Raw genomic sequence first — 18,850 nt, forward strand, 5'->3', positions numbered from 1 at the left:
ATTGTGGGTCGGGAGTGTGTCTGGAGGGGGATTTGAGAATTAAAATCTACATAAAACTTCGCCTTACGCCGCTCCAAGACCCGCTGCAAGTCATTTAGACCGCGGTTATTGGTTTGATATTGGATATTGGATATTAATTCAACACCCATAAAACTTGTGATACATAGGCTACCACTGATTTTGGTCAAACCACTTGTGATGTGTTCATGGTCATCTAGACTATATATATCACAAAACAGTAATTATTATAAAATCATATATATGGGCATATATATGGTCTGATTTAAAAATCAGCTGATTTAATGAGGTTTAATGAATTCAACACCCATAAAACTTGTGATACATAACACCGATTGTTTTCATTAAACCTCATTAAATCAGCCCATAATATGATTTTATAATAATTACTCTCTTGTGATATATAGTCTAGATGACCATGAACACATCACAAGCAATATGACCAAAATCAGTGGTATCACAAGTTTTATGGGTGTTGAATTCATTAAACCACATTAAATCAGCCCATATATATGATTTTTAAATCAGCCCATATATATGATTTTTTAATAATTACTGTTTTGTGATATATAGTCTAGATGACCATGAACACATCACAAGTGGTTTGACCAAAATCAGTGGTATGTATCCCAAGTTTTATGGGTGTTGAATTCATAATATCCAATATCAAACCAATTCAACCGCGGTGTCATTTAGCCGTCAAAATATGAAGCTTACTCCATATGAATGCAGCTTTTTCAAAGTCAATTCCACCAGCAATGACTGGAAACGTGTTTGATATCTAAAACTAGATTCCGTACAGGAGCACGTCTATTGTCCTTTGTGTGTAGGGGTTGTCAACTCCCTGAAAAATAATAAATAAATAAGGGACCCCTCAGGAACATTATTTCACTGCTTGTGGGAATGTGTGAAGATCCAAAACTTCTGGAAGGATGTTATACATTGTTTGTCAGAGATATTTAATGCTAAAGTCCCCCTAAATGCCAAACTGTGTGTGCTTGGAATATACCCAAAGAACTTCCTACAAACGACAAAGCAATACTTCTGGACTTTGGACTTGTTCAGGCCAGGAGAGCTGTTGCACTATGTTGGATTAGTATGGATGCTCCTACATTGAGAATGTGGATAAGGGAGCTTTCTGGCTGTATTGGACTGGAAAGACTAACGTACATTAGGAAAACCAAAAGGACTTTGCTGAACTCAGAACCATATATGAATATTATGACAGATGAAAGTGCAAGATTTGCCTGAAAATAACTTGTAAATATTGTGGATTTTTTTTAAATTTCTGTTTCATTTATTTATTTAATTTATTTTATTTTTCCTCCCTGATTGGTTAATTCAATATATTATTTATATTTCAATTGAACATGGTGCAAGCTAAGTGTATGTGTGTCTATGTAATGTATGTGTAAATGTTGTATGTCTGAAAACCTAAAAAATGACATTAAACATATTGTGAAAATAAATAAATAAATAAATAAATAAGGGACACCTCATCGATTGCCTTCACCTTTCCTGGAACACCAACTGAAAAGTCATCGTCATCATTAATAACGGCTGGATTCTTGTGAATTCTAACCTACTGAAACTAAACAGTGTCCTGCTAGTGAGTGGCCACTACAAGTGAAACGATTTTTTAACTATTTGACTCGAACCTGAATTGAATTAGATGCATATTTTTGAATGCCATGAACACATGGAAAACAAATTATTATCCAGCAATTCACTTTAATACAAAATAACAAAATGAACTGAATAAAATAAGTATCTCGAAACCTGTCCTGCTTAACTTAAAATTGTATAAATTAATATAAAACGATAGAAAGAAAGCAGAACATCCGTTCTGTGCCCATTTTTTGTGCAATAACAAAAGTGCAAACAGAAAACTTGTAAACATATTTGTGCCTCAAAGGCCGTGACTGTAGGCTGAAGTTGTAGTAAAACAGAAAAAAAATAACCTTTGAACTCAACAGCTCAATGCCATTTTCCATTGGCATTTTTTGACTCTCACGTTAATAGCCTACATTACAAAGTGCGTCCCTTTTCAGCTCAATACGGGACGCGTAGTTTAGTTTATAAATACTGCAAAATGATTGTCTTTAGGTACATTTATATTTGCAGTGAAGTCATTTGTTACATGTAATTTCTCTTTTATAACACATTTACTAATATTTAATTTAACAGCTAGCCTATATCATTTTTAATGAAAACTATGCATCCACTTGAACCAGAATCAGAAATAATTTTATTGCCAATTAGTTTAACACACACAAGGATTTTGTTGTGGTGATTGGTGCAATACAAAAGAGCAAATAATATTAAAGGAAAAAATGTACAAGTTGTCTCTAAAGTGCCAGAGTAATGAGTTGTAGCTATGACTGATTATTGTGTTTAGTTAGATGGGAAATAACTGGTAATTTTTAACCTTAATACTTGCTGTATTGATGAAATTAAAGGTGCTTTTTGGTGGTTATGTACAGATTTAATGTATACATAAAAATGGGTTTTGCAACTAACTACTGCCCGTCTTGGCAAAGGCTCTCTTGAACTCCCCCAGGTAATTAAAGGTTAATACATTCATCAAATAAAAGATGTATCTCAAGAAAACAGAATCTAGATGGTACACTGGAACTTAAGTACTGCATTAGTCAATATGGAAGAAGTTTTTTAAGGCTTTAACAAAAAAAAAGAGCAAGTTTTTAAAAGCTGATTTGCACAACTATTTTTTAATTACATCTAATGTGCAGACCAAGAAAATAATATTGCACACAGATGTTTCAAAAACATTTTTTTATTGTACTTGAGGAAAGGAGGAAAAAAGGTAAGAAAAAAAAAAAGATATCAGCATAGCATGTCCGTTGTGGTTTTAAGGAATACTTCACGAGGAGCATACTGCCCTGCCCCTTTTAGCAGAGAAAAAGAGCTTGAGACATGACAAAACAAATATACATGTCAAACCACATACAATATGTGCATTGCCATCAGTTTACAAAAAAAACGTGCATTTTAGTGGCTAATTAACTAAAGAATCCATGTATGAACACTGTTATGTATAAATCTGCAGACTTGTTACGGTTTTTCAACTACCGTCAGCTTCTAGTCGTTTGGGCAGGTATGTTTAATCTAAGTAAAGTATTTCTCACAGCAGCGGTCAGCTAATTAACTTGATGAAAAAGCAGTAAAGTGACAAAAGACTTAAATTGACCACAGTACAGTATAATATCGCTTCTGTTCACATCTTGTGTTGTAGACGATGAAGCCCGGCCCTCCAGCGACGGTGGTCTCCAAAGGTCTCTACCGGAGGTTCGCTTTTTCTAGGAAGGGGTAGGCTCTTTTACCAGAGAGATGTCTGGTAGTTAAACTTGATCTTCAAGAGGTATTTCATGTTTATCTGAGCTACATCGTACACAATGTACCTGGAGGAGCAGTGGTTAAGGAAGAAAGACAGAAAATATGAACAGGAAAAACAAGTGATTCAAGCTTTGGGACCGTTTGTCACACTGACCGAACTGTAGGCACCGTAGAAAGAGATCTGGTTAAATTACATTATAAATTACAGAAAAGTACCACAGAATTTCTGTCTTGTCTTCAGCTAAAACCAGTCCCCAGTGTTGCAAACTGACAATCGACTGACAGGAACAATCAGGAGAGTCCGTGGATGCGCATCTCTTGATTTTTCACTACTTATCTACTCTATTGAACAGCATCAGCTTTTTGTTCCTTTCCTGAGATGTTGAACATGTTGAATTGGTGTTTGTGAGAAAGATCACTCCAGCTGGTTGTTGAGTGTAATGAATGTGCTTTATCCATAAATGTTACATTAATTTTGAGATGTTTTTCAGGCATGAAGCTAAAATACTTAATAAAAACATATATTGTACAAAATAATCCAAACTGTGAACCGTCTTAACCCGACACACAATAAAAATGCCTAATTGAGCTGTAAAGGTGAGAAGATGCAACATGGAAGCCTTTATCTACTGATGGTCCTATATGTTGATTTGATGTATAAAAGCCAAACTTTAGTCTTTAGGCTCGTTTGCAATTAGCAGATCTGAGGATTCCTTGACACTATCTAGAACATAATACACATGATTATCAGTAAGACAGTAAATTGATCATTTTCTTACAACCAGATACAGTATGGTTTGCTAAATGTCCCCATGTGTCATTTTAAAATAAGAATCCGAATATGAAGAGTTAATCATACGCCCAAGCAGGAAAAATGTGATCAAAATGATCATCACAATCAAAAAGAGAGAAAGCACTGAAGGATACTCGTTGTACAGCAGACTCGTGTCATCGATGTTAGTGTTGACTCCTTTTCCCAGAGGCACTTGCACTCCCTCAAGATTGGCGGTAGCGTTCGGATCAGGAGCGGTCCTACCCAAACCTGGAGAGAGAGGAAAAATGGGATCAGAGAAAGTGTAAATGAGAGAAACACTCAAAATATCGCTAATTAATACGCAAATGGATCAATCAAGTCCTATTTCTTATGGATCAAGATCAATGTATTTACATTTACAGAATCAGTCTTCAGTGAAAGTTGACCGTTTAGAAAACTCCTAATAAAACACAAGTTACCACAGAAGGAATAGCATCTCCAATAACAAACTTTTGAAGAACAGTTGACAACAACATCCATTATAACTTTTAATTAAATAATTACTGTAAATTCTTCCGATACCATAAACTTTTCTCACCTTTAACACTGTGCTTTCCTTTGGGTAATTTTGTAACGTGAGAGGCCTTCTTCAGCTCATGCCTGCATTTATAATTCACAATCATTACATACATTCAAGAAACACAATCACAACAATATTTTAAGGTTGATAATTATTTTGGATAACTCAGGCCACCACTCACATATTTCCTAAAGCGACCTCTGCGAGCAGTAAGAGGCCTACGGGGTCCGACTGGGAGGTGTGACAGTAGTTTGCACTCTTGGACACCATGTCAGCAAAATACACACCTTTGCCAAACATGTACCCAGTCTAGAGAAGGAAAGAAAAAAAGGAAAGAGGGAAGAAAAAAAATTAAGAAGACGACTTCCCTGTTCAGCTTTCCCTTGAGTTTAAATTCAGCCTGCTTGCAAACAAAACTCACCACAGGAGCCTCTGGAGGTGCAATACGGAGACCCTGAGACAAAATACCAGCGTAGTTGGTGGCTCGGGAGCCGTGCCACAATAACTGTCGATTGTGTAGCTCCTCGAAGGGACGGTACCGCTGGCGCTCTCCATCTCGAGAGATTTTGAAGATCTAAAAGATTGAAAAAGGTTTAAGAGCTATTCAAAGTAAGCAGGATTAAATGAAGTCATAGCGGGTTTCAAAATGACGACTTACTTCTTGCACTTCCAATGTGTACGTGTTGTGTGTAGCAGCGTGGGTGTTTTTCACGTATTGCGTAATGACCTCAGCCTCCTGTGTGTTCTTGTCAACAACCTACGAAACATCAAACACATCACATACGAGTTCCAGACGAAAACACATCAGTTTCACCGTTAGTTTGAGGGACTGGTGTCTCACGTGAATCTTAGTTTTGAGTTTCTCATAGTTGATGTCGATGGGATCATGGTCATCGTCCTGGGCTCCACCTCTCAGCAAACTGTACGCCACTTCAATGTCCAACAGGTTGTCCAACATCTGGACTTTGGCCTGTATACATGAAGCATTTGAAATTCAGCATTGAGCTTATCGGTGGAATGCTCAATTAAAAATAAAGCGTGTGTGTGTTTGGGGAGGGCTTACTTGAATGTAATCCAGGTTGTTGAGTAGTGGGGGTTTTTTCATGCCGAAGTCGTGGGGTATCAGGGTGTAGAAGCGGTTGGAGAGATCCAGAATCTGTGCCTCGGCCAAGGAGTCCGAAACAGCCTAAAATTAAATACATAATATCAATAAAGTAATTTTAAACATCTGAGGATATATCTCATCCAGCTGCTCGGACACAATAGACTAGTACTGACCTATTAAAAGAGAATCTGCTTTTACATTTTCCAACACACATGTAACAAGGAGCATGACGCTGGAATTAAACTGGTGCTATCTTATCTTACAGAGAAGCTCTGAAGCCACAAACTCCTCCACGTTGGAGAGTCTACACTGTGTTTAGAAAACTTTCAAGATGTCGGTTTCATGATACCACAAACTTTTACGAGGAGAATCCAAACTGCGACATGAATACCGACAAAGCTCTGAAAGCCAACCTGCTGTACTTCGGTGAGGAGGGCGTAGGCACTCTGGATTTGTCTTTTACTCAGTTTCCCAAGAGGCATCTTCTGGAGGTCAATCTGAAAAAGATAAAGAAAATAAGCTCAATGCCTGTTTTGAAAAAAAAAAAAAAAAAAAAACACACCCTTCAACAATCAAAACTCATGCAGAAATCCAGATAAAAGTTATATAATATTTCTGAAGATTTGTTAACGAAGGCTGTCCTGGAGTGATAAATTAGGTAGAGTCAATTTTTGACTGCGTGTCAGCACTTTCTGAAAAACTTCATCATCTACCGAGTCACATATTCTTGTTTGCTTTCGGTGAATCTCATTTTTTAAAGGAGGTTCTGCAAAAGCACTTCACATCTTCAGATTAATGACACAAGAAACACTTTTCCGCACAAAACAATTCTTGTGAAAACAAATGATGGGAGTGATGGAAATAGTTGAAAGAAAATCATTAAAGCAGGAATCACCTCAAACTCCACCATGGCCTTCTTCATGCTCTCTACGTCAAAGATCATCTTGATCAGTTCCTGCACAGGTTTGCCCAGCTTGGACTTGGTGCCGGCGCTGGCGGTCAGCTTCTTCACGGCCTCCTCGTCCTGCAAGGAAAGCATGCCAGCAACTATTTAACCTTTGCTATTCACAAAATGTGTACATTTGATGGTTGAACGTGCATGCACCTGTCCATAGTCGATCTCCAGTGGGTAAAACTTATTGGGATATTTGGTGAAGTTGGAAGAGCCCCATTCATTTCCAGTTTTCTCCTTGTAGACAGTCAGGAAATTATCCAGCGCCGAGTTCTTGTCGTGGGATTTGTCCAACTTGTTTCCTCCGATGGTGGTTCCCACTCTGCCCCAGGACCTGAACACCCAGTACCTACAAGTACATGACACGTCTATGAATACTTGTAAGATTTCAGTCCCTGGAGTGTAATATTAAACAAACATCCAGAAAACTGGACAACAGCAGAAGGAAGTTTACCGTTTCTGCACATCATCCTCCAGCAGCTGCAGTTTATAGTAGGAGTTTGTTCCTCTGACGATATCCACCAGACCCAGTGTCGCGCTGTACATCTTCCCACTCTGCTCCAGGACATGGGCACTGTCCTCCAGGCCTGCAAGAATCACGTGCATCCATCACATCAAGGAAAAACAAGGGAGACATCTCACCTGCCAGTTTCAGGTAAATGGTGGCTACCTGAGTCTGGGTCCACAGCAGCTCCACCTTTCACAGTGAGTTTCATTTTCTTGGTTTTGCTACTACCTGTAATGATTTGGATTCAGTCAGCATCTGATTTTAATCCACTTACAGGTGAGCACTTTCATAGCTGATAACTGCATTACCAAGATTTTTTTTTTTTTTTTTTTTACCTTCCTCCTCTTTGACCCTCCCGGTGCTCTTAGCCGGCGTCGCTCCAGACTTGGAGGCCACAGACGGAGCCGGAGCTTCCACTTTAACCTCCGCCCCCCAAGGTGAGATAGCGTGCAGAGAGACCAACTCCTGAAGAGCTTTCCCTGACGACTTGATGTCTGTGAGGAAATCCTCAGAGACAACACGCACCCCGGCGTCCCGGGCTTCCTCCATTTTTTTACTCATCTTCTCCACCTCCTCTGCACACAAGTAATCAAAAAAAATGGTGAATAATGGAATATGAATGAATTACTGCCACCTCATTCTGGTTGTACTGAGCTGTTCCTCACTCTTAGTGCTGAGGCACAGAGAGGCCTTACTGGCGGAGCCAGTCATCTTCCCACCCAGCTCCTCCACGATGGCCTTCAGATCATCTTTGTTCTTGCTCAGCTTTCCAACAGCCACGAGTTTCATGCCAGTGAGAGGTTTGTCTAAAAGACAAAAACACACAGCAGTAAATACCTTTGTCTTCGTGCACTGTTCGCATTCCAATCACAAATGTATCAAAAACGCATTTTAATTGCATATACAGGACTGTCTCAGAAAATTTGAATATTGTGTGATTTTCTGTAATGCAATTACAAAAACTAAAATGTCATACATTCTGGATTCATTACAAGTCAACTGAAATATTGCAAGCCTTTTATTATTTTAATATTGCTGATCATGGCTTACAGCTTAAGAAAACTCAAATATCCTATCTCAAAATTTGAATATTCTAGGAATCTTAATCTTAAACTGTAAGCCATGATCAGCAATATTAAAATAATAAAAGGCTTGCAATATTTTACTTGATTTGTAATGAATCCAGAATGTATGAATTTTTTTTTTTTTTTTTTTTTTAAATTGCATTACAGAAAATAAGGAACTTTATCACAATATTCTAATTTTCTGAGACAGTCCTGTATACACGCGAATACAAGAATGAATCAAATGATCTCAGCTTCAAGAGAGAACATCAAATCCAGGCGCATCTTCAGAACATCAAAGTAGAGCTGCAGGCCTCCCTCACCTGAAGGCGCTCCCTCTGGCAGCCGCTCGGTCGGGGCGCTCGACGCACTCGCCAGGGGTTCGGCTTTGACGGCTGGAGGCGTTTGCGGGGCTTCCTTGGGGAAAAGCCTGTCCTGCCGCTTGAACTTGAATTTTTTTAGAAATGGGACTTCATGGAATTCCTGAAACAACACGCGATGTATTGAAACTTGCTTCCAAACTGTATATAAACACATCAAAAACACACGCCTCCAAGCTTATCAGCACCTTTTTAAAACAGATTCTACACTATAATCACACTAATGATAAAACAGGGGGTGTTGATGCTCCAAATCTGTAGATGCCTACTTTTATTAGATTAGGATAATGAAACTGGTATTGACAACAATACAAGTGTTACTGTATCAGCTCTTAACCTTGAACATTGGTCTCATGGTACATTTAGAATAATGACTTTCTGTTGAAAATAGGTGACCTACCTGAGGGATGACCCAGTCTTTACGTGCAGGTGTTGGAGTTTTGAACACACACTTTGTCCAGGCTGAAATGTCCCCCGTACAGTAGTATGCATCTCCCTTAAACACCAGCTGGCCCTTGCACTCCTTGCAGGCCTCCAGAGCACCAAAAGCCATGCCGTCAGCCAGGCTGTCCACCACCTGACCACCAACAACATACACGTCAGTCCTCCAGAAAGACATTACACAGGTGTTTGGATGAAGGCTTACATACATTCTCTTTAGTAACATAATTCCCTTCTTATTCACAAAAATGAGGTAGTCTCGGAAAAATCATGCAATGTTTTCTTACATTGGACTCTCCCGAAGGAACTTCCTGCCCATTTGCAATCAGAAGCTCCTTCATGTCGTTGGTTGAACAATATTTCCTCAGCTTATCCTTGATTCCCCAAATCAGCTGGCTTTGACTCTGCAGTTACAAAACACAGGCAAAAAGTGAAATCCATCAGATTAGATTAGATCTTTATTAGTCATTGTTATATAACAACACAATTAAAAGTGCCATCAGTCAGTGCTAAAAAACTTAATAGGTAAATACTATAGTATATAAAACATTCACACACAACATAAAATAAAACAAATAACTGATTAAAAACTATAAATAAATATAGCCTACACATGCACACAATCCCTCATCACATCTGTACAAAGATGGGAAAACAAAAGGGAGTAAACCGTACCTTCATCTGCTCCTCAAGCTTTTTCTTCTCATCCTCTTCTTCCTTCTTCTGTTTCTTTGACACTCCATCCAACTCGTCACATTTGCGCTTTCTATAAAAACAAACACTTTTAGTTGTAAACTTGCCGCACAGTTGAACGAGGACAAACACTGAGGTAAGAAAACATCCACATTTACTGCCTAAATGAGACGCAATGGGACGGGAGACGACAGCTGGGACGAATGAAACAAACAGGACTGGACAGGATCTCACACCTTTGTTCATTAATTAAATTCATTGGGGCTCCATCTGCTAATGGACACACGCAAACGCAAGCTGGAACATGCCTGCACAATCCCAGGTGTCGGCCATGACACCCAAGTGTAGGAGCTGGAAAGAAACCCCCCCCCCTTCCCAGCCCCACGAGACCCCTCATACACATCTAATGACCGTCCAGGAGTCCTCAGACTGATCAATTACAGAGTTGAGGGGGAATAAACCTCCCTGATCAGACAACAGCTCAAAGGATGAGGGGGTGTGTATAAAGAAGCATCCTTCAGATTGTTTCAAAGAGTGAGGTCTTTCGTGGAAGGATGGCTGCCCTTTAGACAACAGAGATGATGTTCTTTACCTCCTAAATAACATATTAATTAACAGACCCATAGAGCAGGCAGGTGAGTAGTTTCACTCCTGGAGTTCATTTCACCGACTTCCAGAGTAATCCAGCTTTGCTTGAATTCTTCTTCTCTCCGTAGGACAACGATGAAGACCACTGTTGCATCTCTGCAGGCTTTTAAACCAACCAGCAGCGTTCTTGCCCCGTTAGAGCGTACCCTGAACTTCACCGCTCCCGTCTCCAATGCCAGCTTTTTTTCTCCATCACCTGCACCTGCCGGTATGGAGATCTCCCCTAACGTGCCTTACATGGTGGCTGAGCTCGTCATCGCCTTTTCTTCCACTCTAGGCAATTTACTGGTCTGCGTCGCCGTGGGGTTCAACCGCAAATTACGGACCGTCACCAACTACTTCCTGGTGTCGCTGGCCGTGGCAGACGTCTGCGTGGGCACCGTCGCCATTCCCTGCGCCATCCTGACTGACATGGGTGTGCCGCGTGACAGCCTGTACCTGTGTCTGCTCATGCTCAGTGTTTTGATCATGTTCACTCAGAGCTCCATCTTCAGCCTGCTGGCCGTGGCCGTGGAGCGCTACGTCGCCATCTTCATGCCCTTCCGCTACCACGTCCTGATGACGCCTCGCAACGCCGCGCTGGTGATCCTGGCCACGTGGGTGCTGGCCTTCCTCATCGGCCTCGTGCCTCTGATGGGCTGGCACAAGGCTCCTCCCGAGTCGGGCTACTGTTTCTTCGTCTTTGTGGTGGACATGACCTACATGGTCTATTTCAACTTCTTTGCTTGCCTGCTGATGCCCTTGCTCATCATGTTCCTCATCTACGCCCAGATCTTTGCCACGGTCAAGCGCCAAGTGCGGCGAATCGCCTCCGAGCAACGTGGCCGAGGCGAGCAACAGAGCAGGGCTGCGGAGAGGATGCGCAGGGAGATGAAGATGGCCACATCTCTCTTCCTGGTTCTTTTTCTCTTCACCGTCTGCTGGATCCCGCTTCACGTAATCAACTGCTTCCTGCTGCTGTGTCCCCACTGCCCTGTGCCGCTGGAGCTCCTGCTCGCCGCCATCATCCTGTCGCACGCAAACTCCGCGGTCAACCCGTTCCTGTATGCATACACCATGAAAGCTTTCCGTGACGCATTTAAGGAAATCTTTTTGTGCTGCAGGACGACTGGAGACGGAGAGGCGTCAAATGAGAACAACACCAACGAAGAAACAAGAACAGGACCCGACAGAGCCGGGGATCCCCGAGCAGTTCGGTCATGAACAAATCAATATCATCTTTGCCGTCTCACCCTTCAGACTTTACAGCAGGGAGCCTCTTCTTCAGCTCCTCCTTGTCTTCCGCCCGCAGTGCGTTGAATCCTTTGAGCTGAGCAGCGCTGTAGTCCGGTTTGAACACCAGTTCCTCCCTGCGACTCACGAAACACGCCGTGTGGTACCAGCGGTCGATCAACCCCAGCTGGGGTTTCTCTGGGTCCACCGTTTTTTTGGACACACGAATTTGATCCTAAAGGAGGGAGGGGTGGGAGTGTCACAGATCGGAGGGATGTTTAGTTACTGTTACAAATTGAAGTTGGAGTTTTCCTGCACTGGTGGCTGCAGACCTTTTCTATTTTCTGCTCACAGCCTTTGCATGTGCTGCGGTTGGACTTGGCGTATTCCACTGCGAAGTCATTCAGTGTCTTTTCTCCTTTAGCTGCGCTCTTCTGGTCGCCTTTTCCTGCAAGATGGAGAACCGACATTCATACTTAAATCAAACAATTGAACTCAATCAAGGAATGATATGAAAATAATAAATGTGTGTACATTTTTGGTTAGAGATGCACAAAATATTAGAAAACATGTTTCATATGAAAATACCATATCATTTCAAAACTTTTATTCTGGGAGAAACTAATTTTCTCACAGGGCATCTCAACAAATATCTATTTGGTGCTCTGATTTCTGCTGGCAAGAAAACCATCACACGTCACTGGCTGCATCCTGACTCTCCCACAATGGAGGAATGGACTGATATTGTTAATGAAATATATAAAATGGAAAGGATTACTTTCTCACTTCGGCTACAAATGGATAAATTCACACGGTCATGGTCAAAATGGGTCTCCTATATACAAAAGTCACAATTATCTAGAAACTAAATTACTTGTCTCCACTCACTTACTTTCTCGGTCATTTCTCTGTTGGTTTGAAAGACTGCCAGGTTTCATGCGTTTTATACGTACATCATTTTATGTGTGTATATCCAAACCCTTATAATATTGTAGTTTGGTCTCCCTGCAACTGAATTCAGTCGCTGTTACAAGCCCATACATCTTGTTTTGATTCATCATTGTTCCCCCTTTTTTTTTGTGTGTGTGTGTGTGTGTTTGTCTTTAGTTAGTTCTGTTTGTTCGTTTTACCTTAAAAAATATAAATATACGCAGGTTTTGTTTCTTTCAACATTACGCAACTATAGGGCAACAGCTATGTTTTGACATGCTGATGTTTTTCTTTCTCCCTGACAATAATTGTAAACCAATTGTACACCAGCTGTGTAATGTAAAATGTGAGGATAATAATAGTAAAGGAATGTGGAAAATAGAAAACTCATTAGGACAACACAATAAGAGTAAACTATCAAACTTGACAATGCAATGTTGTGGTGTGTCCTCTACTTACTATCATGGTCTTTATTGACAGGTTTAGATTGCTTTGCTTAAGTTTATTTGCTTACAATAATGAAGGAACCTGTAGCTTGACATGAAGTTAATTAACGTGTTGTTTACATGAGCAGACGGTCAAACCAATTAAAATGTGCATGCACCTCCTCCTGAAGCTCCGCCGCCTTCGATGGCCTTTTTGACTTTTTCCTGGTCTTCCCAGCGGAGATCAGAGAAGCCGGCGATGTCAGCGGAGGATTGAGCTGCCGCTCGCTGCCAGAAGCAGGAGAAGTGGTGCCAGTGCGGGACTTTCCCATCGAACATGGGAGACTGGAGCAAAAACAACACACCAAGTGTATATTAATGTTAATAACGAGGCATTAAAACTGACGTCAAAGAGGAAGTGGCAGTGGCAGTGGCAGCAGCGTAAAAGTCTTTAAATACAAACTTATTCTGATGTGACAAGGAGATAATGTTTATTTTCATGAAATTGATTCTAAATAACACAATTATTAGTATTATTTTTGCATTTCTGCCAGTACATTACCCTTGGCTTATACCTAATTTATACAGCTGAACAACAAGTTGATCGAGTGCTTTGTGTACAGAAAGGTTTCCAGTTCTGGCATAATCTTTTCTTTACATCATATCATGTGTAAAATATTCTGTCTCTCCACCTCTTTGCAGGGTTGTGTCTTCAAATGAGACATGCTTTTGTCGTAACGTTATCTAATCCAGATTAAGCATTTACTTTGAAAAAAAAAAAAAGACAGATGTTAAAAAAAAACACTTATTAGACTACAATTAGATTTTCAAGGACTGTTTTATAATGTTTTTATTGCAAAATTACTCTCTCAGAGCATTTTCGTCAGCATGTTCTTGCAGTGGTCGTTTTAATTTGCCTAATCTTAAAGGCCCAATGTATTTTTCTGCATAATGATGAAAGATTTTTCATCCATCCACCATCTATACCTGCGTATTTGTATTTAAGGATGCAGAGATCCACTGGGGCGAATCGATCCTTTTCACTCCAGTGTGTCCTGGGTCTTGTTTTATGCGTGTGAATGATACGAGGAGCTATGTTGTCCAGGCCAATTTCCCCTGCTAGAGTCTCCCAAAACAAAGTGGTCCTGGAGGACTTTACCCACGATGCCCAGCCGGGCCCAACCAGAACAAACCACACCTTCCAGTGGGCTCACCCCCTGCAGCAGCGGCTGTACCAGAAAGGTGCAAATTTGCACTTTGAGTCGCCACCAAAGTTGTATCTGTGCTGACCCTTGTTTTTCTTTTACAATCAATAAAATCTGTTTTACTGTAAATATTGAATATGCTAAATTCAGATTATATTTACACTCCACATACACTGATTTTTAAAATGTCCTTGAAGTTCTTAAAATTCTGCGGTTACATCTTGCATTGTGTTGAATAGCAATATTTACCGTGTTTGATTTTGAAGTACACTGGAGGCATTCAGATTAGATTGCCTGAGTTGAAAATAAATTAATTTCACATGAATTGTAAATGACTGCATAACTTGTACTGACATCGGTTCTAACAATATGACCAAATCCTGCAGAAAGAGGAAACCTGTATCAACCCACAAAGCCTCTTTTACTGAAATAATGACATTATTTGACATCAACAGGATGTGTAACACCAGATGTCGGATGAAAACTTTGACAAGCATCATTTATAAACTGGTCATAATCACTTAAGTGATAATACTGTTGGAGGGAATGACTCAGTGGGACTTGCATTTGCAGTGAATAGTCCAGTGATTTCTTGCCTGGAGCTGCTCCACAGGCCATGAGTAAGAAGGTTCACTTTGTACAGCCTGATAAGCAGATTTCGAGCTCTTAGGTAATTATTCCTCCATGTGGTGCAGCAGTCTGTCCTGCGATGCAGTGATGGAGCTGCTGCTGAGATCATGTCTCCTGAAGCTGATGCTTCATCTGATACATCCAGTTATTTTGCAGACTTTAAGAACCTATTTATTTGCATATATTTATTACACGCTACCAGACACAATCCCGTTCATAAGCAGCAGGATGCACGACTGAGACGAGTCTGCAAGAGAAAGGCTCTTTGTGCACAATGTCAGCCATTTAAATGCTAACCAGGGCCTAATGCTCCGTTCCATTTACCTCGGAAGTCGGAACTGGGAACTGGGAATGACGTCACAGCCGAGTTATCAGCGTTCCAGTTACAAAGTAGGAAAACAAGATTGTATTTCGCATATACCACATGAAAAATGTAAATTACACTATAGCAGCATATATATGCCGAACAATACTTGTATACGACTGATTTAGTGTGACCAAAACTAGAAAGTAGTGCTACGAATTTTTACAGAGCTCTCTTCTACTGTTTACAACCGGGGCAGCCATCTTGGAATGTGAACTCGGGGGTGGTGAAGACTCTCCCACTTTCCCAGTGGGAAATCCCACTTCGAGGGGCGTTCCAGTTGAAAATTCCGACTGGGAACTGGGAAATCCCCACTTCCGAGGACAAATGGAACGCGGCATAACTTAGGACAAGTGAAGGCGTTTTTAGCCGACACGCTCCCATCCTGGAGCCACAATCTCGTTTCCCTTCAAAGCACAACAAGACACACGATTTCTAACCCCATTTGTAGGCTGGTTTGGAGGGTTTGGTGTGTGCAGGAGCTGCAGCTGCAGCCGCGCCGCCTCACCTGCACCATGATGGCCATCCGGAGAGAATCTTTGGGGATGTTGTCTTTGCATTTCTTGCAAGAAGCGCGGCCACTTTTGGCGTATTCCGCCTTGTACAGCTTGTCCTCCTGCGACTCTGCCATAGTTGTTTTGTATTAGAAGCAAACAAAAGGAAACGACTGCGGGGGGAAACTTTTATTCCCGGTGACGAGCAGCCACAACAATCACAGAGAAGCCAGGGAAGCCCGCGTGCTGCACGGAACCGCAGACAGGTTGTTGGGGGAGAGAGGTCTCACTCCGACGCTGTTTCCGAGAACCGAGAAATCCGGGTTGAGTCCAAGGGCCAACTTTATAAATTCCTACAATTGACAAATCAGTGTCTCTTACAGAGGTGTCAAAAGTATTCACATTCATTACTCAGGTAGAAGTATAGATACTAGAGTTTAAAAATACTCCTGTAGAAGTTGAAGTATCAACTCAAGTTTTTTTACTCAAGTAAAAGTATAAAAGTACTGGTTTCAAAACTACTTAAAGTATGAAAGTAAAAGTAATGTAAGGGGAAAAAAAGCCATTAAGGACAAAAGCCATTGAAAATGAATGCATCTTAGTATAATGCAAATATATTAAAGAACCATATATGTGTACTATTGAGCATTAACATGTGTTTCAGAGAACAGGAGATATGATGACTAGTTGCCTATAAGTATTGTAATGGTGCAAAAAGTCAAACTTCAGAGGCATGTTATCATTTATCCTAACCTTTATTGGAATGTACATCCAAGTTTAGTTGCAGGAATCTGAGGGCAACGGATGTAAGAACAAAACTGGACAAGAACATCTGTGCCACAACCACAACCAAGTTCACTCTATCCGGATGGCGCAATTTAACTGGATAGTTTTTTTTTAAAGGCCGAAATGAAATAGAGTAACGAGGCTGTTTTTGAAATATAAGGAGTAAAAAGTACAGATAATTGCATGAAAATGTAAGGGGTAAAAGTAAAAAGTCGTCTGAAAAATAATTACTCCAGTGAAGTATAGATAACCAAAATTTCTACTTAAGTAAGGTAACGAAGTATTTGTACTTCGTTACTTGACACTTCTGGTCTCTTATTGGTTAATGTCATTCTTCTACTGGCTAAATTTCATATTATGGAAGAGTATTAGGGCCACGCAGGAAAAAAATTAAAATAATAATTTAGATGAGGAAGATTTTTTTTTCATTATGCACTTTGAGAAAAAAGTCGAAATGTCGAGATTAATGTTGAAGTACAATTTCGAGAATAAAGTCGAAATGTCGAGAAAAAAGTCGAAATGTAGAGAAATGTATTTCAACTTTATTCTCGAAATGCCGACTTTATTCACGAAATTTCGACTTTATTTTTGAAATTGTATTTCAACATTAAAGCAGCACAATGTAACTTCCCCATGAGCACCAGCGTGTACTGCCGGAAAGATCCTGTCTCCGTCGCGTGCATTTGTTTTGATAGTAAATGAAGACGGGACGGACTTTCAAAACTACTTTTCTGTTTCACCAAGTGAACAGATGGAACGCAAAAAAAAGATGTTAAACTGCTGGAAAGGAACTGGAATTTACCGGGATACCTTAAACAAGGAAGCCAGGGAGCGGTATATGGAGAAAATAATGATTATAAACGGTTTGGGTCCATATGAAATCCCTTCTAAAGAGTGGAGCTCCACTCTTTAGTAGGGACTTACTGCCGCAGTTCTGCACAACCCACGTCTTAGGCTACCTTGTTTAGGAGTGTTTGGCAGCTGCTTTGGTAAATGTTTGACTCGCCATGTGTTTCAATACATTTGTATAATAGTACAACATACAGTACATGTTTTGTATTACTCTTACTTTTTTCTTTTTTGACCGCTATATTATGCTGAAGAGGCTCCGAGGCGTGAGCAATGTTTTTGTTTTCCTCGTGAGATTATTTTTTCCCTCTGCAGCTACAAATAAAGTTAATATTTTTTCCTCAACAAACTAGTTTTATCTGAAGATTGGGGTTAATCGCACCGCAGAGAGCTGGCCAGGAAGTGCGTTTAGCTGGAGAAGTGGGGAATAAAACCCGTGTGAATGATCTGACCCCGGTCTGTGTGAGTGTTTGTTTGTGATTTACTGAGGAAGGTTATGTTTGGTCATCTTACAGCCCCGATCCAAGCGAGCCGACAACTCTTTCACTCTTTTACTCTGTTATCTTAGATACTCGGCCTCCGTGGTTCTGCCTCCAGGCAGGAAAGTGGTGAAAAGTTAAACCATTAGAGATCTTTTCCCCACATTATGTTATGTGTGGAGCTGCTGCAGCTACAACAAAGCAACAGGTTACCATGGTTTACAGAATAACGGAAAGTAACGCCTCCTCCGATAAAACTTTTATTTTCTTCGTTTTTTTCGCTGCTTCGGCCATGATACCAGCTTCTGCTGAGCTCTCGCTCCAAGCCCCGCCCAGCTTTCGTCTCGACTACGAATCGGGAAGGAGGGGGAAGTGATGTATGCCGTAAGCAGTCAAAATCGTAAAAATGTGTAGTTTTTTAGTGTGGAAGGGTTCCTACCATGCTCCTCCAAGTTACATAGTGCCAGTGAAGGTGATACATACCCCTCCGACCATGACAGAGGTGTCATTAAACCTGTTGGAAGTTGATGTACTATCACAATGACTCTGGAAATATTATATTAAGGTGGAAAAGTTACATAGTGCTGCTTTAATCTCGACATTTGGACTTTTTTCTCGACATTTTGACTTTTTTCTCTAAGTCCACAATAAAAAAAAAAATCTTCCCTTCTCAAATATTTTTTCTTCTGCATGGCCCTGAAACAAAATCATTTTTAGACAACCGAGTGAACCATCTTTCATAACAGAGGATCAGTGGACCGGCCTGGTATACGTCACAAAATACCCGCGCGAGCAGCAGCCAGAACTAGTAGAGCGAAGAGAAATCAACCTCGCCGTCCCACAGGACAAGCATATGTACACACACACACACACACACACACACACACACACACACACACACACACACACACACACACACACACACACACACACACACACACACACACACACACACACACACACACACACACAGACTGAT

The 18,850-nt window shown here is 40.8% G+C and overlaps 2 protein-coding genes across 2 annotated transcripts; one reads left to right on the forward strand and one right to left on the reverse strand.

The window, feature by feature from the left end:
- Nucleotides 1-2,794: 2,794 nt before the first annotated feature.
- On the reverse strand, nucleotides 2,795-16,000 carry parp1 (poly (ADP-ribose) polymerase 1). The gene is made up of 23 exons (XM_061747114.1): nucleotides 15,772-16,000; nucleotides 13,244-13,409; nucleotides 12,042-12,157; nucleotides 11,730-11,944; nucleotides 9,832-9,922; nucleotides 9,444-9,560; nucleotides 9,116-9,292; nucleotides 8,659-8,818; nucleotides 7,937-8,077; nucleotides 7,607-7,846; nucleotides 7,434-7,499; nucleotides 7,218-7,350; nucleotides 6,917-7,112; nucleotides 6,707-6,835; nucleotides 6,225-6,308; nucleotides 5,770-5,892; nucleotides 5,548-5,676; nucleotides 5,365-5,463; nucleotides 5,128-5,280; nucleotides 4,888-5,015; nucleotides 4,725-4,786; nucleotides 4,300-4,414; nucleotides 2,795-3,437 (listed from the first exon to the last, which is right to left on the reverse strand). Exons 1-23 carry the CDS (start codon nucleotides 15,892-15,894, stop codon nucleotides 3,356-3,358), a joined length of 3,045 nt encoding a protein of 1,014 aa, XP_061603098.1. The 5' UTR covers nucleotides 15,895-16,000; the 3' UTR covers nucleotides 2,795-3,355.
- On the forward strand, nucleotides 10,708-11,700 carry LOC133418665 (adenosine receptor A1-like). The gene has a single exon (XM_061707484.1). It carries the CDS (start codon nucleotides 10,708-10,710, stop codon nucleotides 11,698-11,700), a length of 993 nt encoding a protein of 330 aa, XP_061563468.1.
- Nucleotides 16,001-18,850: the final 2,850 nt, after the last annotated feature.

Source organism: Cololabis saira, chromosome 18, assembly GCF_033807715.1.
Source record: "Cololabis saira isolate AMF1-May2022 chromosome 18, fColSai1.1, whole genome shotgun sequence".
NCBI classification, from domain to species: Eukaryota; Metazoa; Chordata; class Actinopteri; order Beloniformes; family Belonidae; genus Cololabis; species Cololabis saira.

What these genes read in the sequence shown, in the direction of transcription:
- parp1 (XM_061747114.1), bottom strand. Translation starts at nt 15,894, where the DNA reads ATGGCAGAGTCGCAGGAGGACAAGCTGTACAAGGCGGAATACGCCAAA. An exon ending in AAGACTGGGTCATCCCTCAG is followed by an intron (nt 8,819 to 9,115) that starts GTAGGTCACCTA and finishes GTGTTGTTTCAG; the next exon opens with GAATTCCATGAAGTCCCATT. An exon ending in ACACATTGGAAGTGCAAGAA is followed by an intron (nt 5,281 to 5,364) that starts GTAAGTCGTCAT and finishes TCAATCTTTTAG; the next exon opens with ATCTTCAAAATCTCTCGAGA.
- LOC133418665 (XM_061707484.1), top strand. Translation starts at nt 10,708, where the DNA reads ATGGAGATCTCCCCTAACGTGCCTTACATGGTGGCTGAGCTCGTCATC.